We start from the raw sequence: 3,843 nt of genomic DNA on the forward strand, positions 1-3,843 counted from the left end.
CTCAACAGCACCAAACTGTAATATATTTCAGCCATTATCTCTGAGGCCTAATCCTGTAAATCTTTAAATCTTAATCACTTGAGTAACCCTTACCCATGTGAGTTGCCCCACTGGGCTGAGCAAAACCAGACATAAGTCATGTTGTACTACCACTTTTAAGAAGAATTGCCCTTGGACTGGAATGGAGAGCTCCAATTAAAAATGGATGGCAGGGTCTGAGCCAGCATGAGTACCAAACCTAGTCTTTGCAGTGGGACCAAGCCCTTACTTTAGTCCCTGCTTCATCCAAGCATCACAGCCATTCAGCTGTGTGTTACTACCGTGGTTTTAATGAAGGAAAGTATATTATCAGAAATTACACAAAACTATTTATTTTGGAATGATTCTGTGGGGGTTGGGGTGGAGAGGAAGATTCTTGTGCACTCATATTTTAAATAGGAGATGGGGGGCAAACCTTAGTCAGCACGTTTTCCCTTAATCAGTCCCTGGGCACTAGCAGATGGGGCTTCCCAATGCCAACTGCTAATGCTTTCCATGTTTGCACTCCACATCAGGGGACTGAGCTTGCCAAGTCTGAACTAAAACTGCTGATATACCAAAGGGGCCGATGATAAGCAGAGCAACCTCAGAGCACATGAGCCAAAACTGTGGCATGGTGAAAACACTGTGAACAGCAACCTAGGGAACTAGAAGCTCAGATCATGGAATATGAGGTCCTAATTCTGCAAGGTACAGAAGCAACAACCCCTCCTATGCATGCAAGTAGTGCTATTAGCTTCACCCAGACAGCTGCACAAGACGAGGCACATATTTAAGTACTTTGGGCTCTTAACAGTGAAAAGTTAGAACTACTGGCAATTAATATAAAAAATATATATATTTTAAAAGTCCCAGTGGGTAATCTGTAGTTTAGTATAGTACTGAGTACTGTACCTACTAAAATCTATCTTACAGAACAATCTGACTCTCTCTTCTCATTAATGACCTACAAATATTAAGGCAGCTTGCAAAAGTTATATTTCATAGGTTCTTTTGTGGAGCTCGCTATCTTTGATAGCTTGACTTGTTTATTCTTTGAATACAAGCGTCCAAAATTCCTGAGCTGAGAAATTCATGTTCCTTTCCACTAGTAGCCTCAATGCTTGGGCTTCTTTCTTGGATTGTTCAAAGCTTGGTATCCACATATCTCTTAGAGAGGCCCGGTGCACATTTGGAGAGGAGAACAAGAAAGCCTGAGGCTTGGGGCAGCTCAGGTGGTTAACCTCTGCATTCCATCTCCTGGGTAAGAATCCCTGGAAACACAGAAGAAATAAACTGGTTTAATTGGACTAGACAACAGGACAGATAGCTGCAGTGATATTATTGATGAGGATCAAGTTTTCTTCCCCTCCCTAATTCCCAGTGAAATATTCACACGTAGCTTGTCTCACTGAAGGAGCATCTCTGCAGTACCAGCTGTGGAACGTTGCCATCCTGATACAGGACCTCTGTGATGCCAGAGAATGGACAAGGCACAAGCAGTGAATGTGAGCTTTTCCCTGTGTCACTCTAACAATGCCGCTTGCCCTGGCCTGGAGAGTGAAAGAGGAGGCAGATTTTCTGCTTATACTTGACAGCAGAGGTCCTGGGGCTGGCTTTTAGACAGAGGAAACCTTGTTACTGGAAACTGGACCAGGACTAGGTTTGTTTCACACAACCTACCAAAAAAACTCATCAGGCAGAATCTGGAAGCTTTTCCTACAGAGGTGGGCTAGACTGAAATGATAGCTGAGGGGCATAAACTTCTATTAGGTAGCAATTTAGAGTCACTTATGGGACATATTCTAATTCCTACTATAAGGTCTGGTTCTATGCCCACTGAAACCATGGCAAATCTCCTGCTGATTTCAGATAAGATGCATGGAGAATACCCAGAATTTCAGCCCGTGTAAGATGGCAAAGCTCTGACTTTAAAGGCCAGATTCTATTCCAGCTACTGGGCACCTAATTGCACTTAGGCAGGTAAGTGCAATTCTATTCCACCCTGTTTAAATTCTGAAAATCTATCAGTGCATCTACTTTTGCTGTAACACACCGGCATCTGACCCTTAACACTGAGTCACCAAAAAAAAATCCTGTCTCTTCAGAAAAACTGCATAGAAATTACCCATTTCGGTGAACTTTGCTAGTAAAGGTGACTTTAATATGTAGGGCACAATTTCTATTCCCCTTCAAGTAATGAAAATTACTCGCTCCCAACTCCCCTATAAAATACAATTAATTTTCCTAAATATTTCCTCTGTTTCCCCATGCTGGTTGGCAATATAACGCTGCAGTTCAGATTACTATTGGAGAAAACAGCAAAACGTATATCACAAGAAAGACTGTAAGAATGTGAACATAAGCAGACATGAAACTAACTCCATCCATACTGATAAATGACCAAAAAGAAAATATTTAAAAAGTCAGATGATTTGGGGTACTTCTTTTCTTTGTGACCACCTAAATATTTTTGACACCCAAAGTCAGTGGCTGTTTCACAATTTGGCTGCTTGTTTTTACTGTGTCACAGTTTAGAGCTAAACAAGGAATGAGCTCATTTTTTCAATCGAATTCCATGTGTATTAGGAAAATCCCCAATTATCCCATCTCAGGGGAAAGGCTACCAGGACTGAACTAATCCAGCTGAAGCATTTCTGAGGCAGCACTGGGAAGCCTGCACTGTATCCATTCTATAAATACAATATATTTTATGTGGTGGTTGTCAATATACCTCCAAAGAGATCCTGCTACCACTTAAAACATCAAAGCACAAGGGCAATGCACTGAGTACCTTTTCTTGCCTTCTGATGTTTTCCCACACTTTATGACACACCATGCATTCAAACACATCAATGTAGTTGTCCTGTGTGATATCTTGGACTCCCCACTTGCGTTCCTTCATAGCAGTGAGCAGCCTTTTATTGGAAATGTCTCCTTTCAGTTTCCATTCAAGGTAGGCCACATATTCTTGGTCGTTTGTGTCCAGGGCCTTGATGTACTGGGCCAGCTCCCTGGGATGTGAAAATCTTGTTACTAAAATTGCACTCTTATTGCTAGGAAGCCAGTCTGCAATGCTAGGGGATCCAAAATACACTGGCACCACTCCCAATTTTAGTGGCCTCCAGAGTTTTTCAGTGATATAGTCCTCACAGACTGCATTTTCAAAAGCCAGAATGAATTTGTACTGAGCTAGTATTGTGTAGAAGCTCCCATCATCCATGGAGGCAGGATTTTTGAGGTGCTGAGGAAGGTCACGGTTATGCAAGCATTCCCCATAGGAGTCCACCTCAATGTAGCTCATCAGCTCACTCACATAGCTGTCCCTGTCAGAGGGAGGGTCACAGTCAGACTGCACATACACAAGTGGTGCTAGCCTTTTCCTCAAGCTGTTCTTCTTCTGCAAAGGGATCATGTATCGCAAAGACTTCAGGACCTCTATGCCTTCCAGGTACTGAGTAGTCAATGGCAGGTGGGAGTGGCGACTAAAGGTAGCTGTGTGGTTAAACAAGGTGATGGTAGGTTTGTGGAAAAGTCTGTAGTTGTTTTTGGGTGACTCTTCATGGAAAAGGGCCCAGTCATGATGGCCTTTACGAGGGAGAGGTAAGCTCTCTATATTAAAGTCAGTACCTAGACAGAAATAAATGGAATTAGACTTATATTTAATATGTTCAACAAGAAAGTGTATTTAGAATGTACCTGAAATACTTGGGGCCCAAATGTGCCTCCATTACTCATGTGAAGCCCCCCCAGCTCACAACAGCTCACCAAAACTCCCTAAGGCAGGGGTTTTCAACCTTTTTTAGTCTAAGTACCCCCAGTGGC

General features: G+C 42.6%; 1 protein-coding gene across 2 annotated transcripts in view; it reads right to left on the reverse strand.

The window, feature by feature from the left end:
- Positions 1 to 351: 351 nt before the first annotated feature.
- FUT10 (fucosyltransferase 10) overlaps positions 352 to 3,843 on the reverse strand; it is a 45,618-nt gene continuing 42,126 nt past the window's right edge. For both annotated transcript variants that reach the window (XM_019517124.1, XM_019517125.1), the window contains 2 exons: positions 2,813 to 3,648; positions 352 to 1,292 (listed from right to left, as the gene is read on the reverse strand). In XM_019517124.1, the coding sequence (XP_019372669.1) occupies positions 1,068 to 1,292; positions 2,813 to 3,648 (1,061 nt within the window). In that variant the 3' untranslated portion in view covers positions 352 to 1,067. The remainder of the gene's footprint in view (positions 1,293 to 2,812; positions 3,649 to 3,843) is intronic.

This window comes from Gavialis gangeticus, unplaced genomic scaffold (genome assembly GCF_001723915.1).
Source record: "Gavialis gangeticus isolate Ggan-Ray unplaced genomic scaffold, GavGan_comp1, whole genome shotgun sequence".
In the NCBI taxonomy this organism is placed as follows: domain Eukaryota; kingdom Metazoa; phylum Chordata; order Crocodylia; family Gavialidae; genus Gavialis; species Gavialis gangeticus.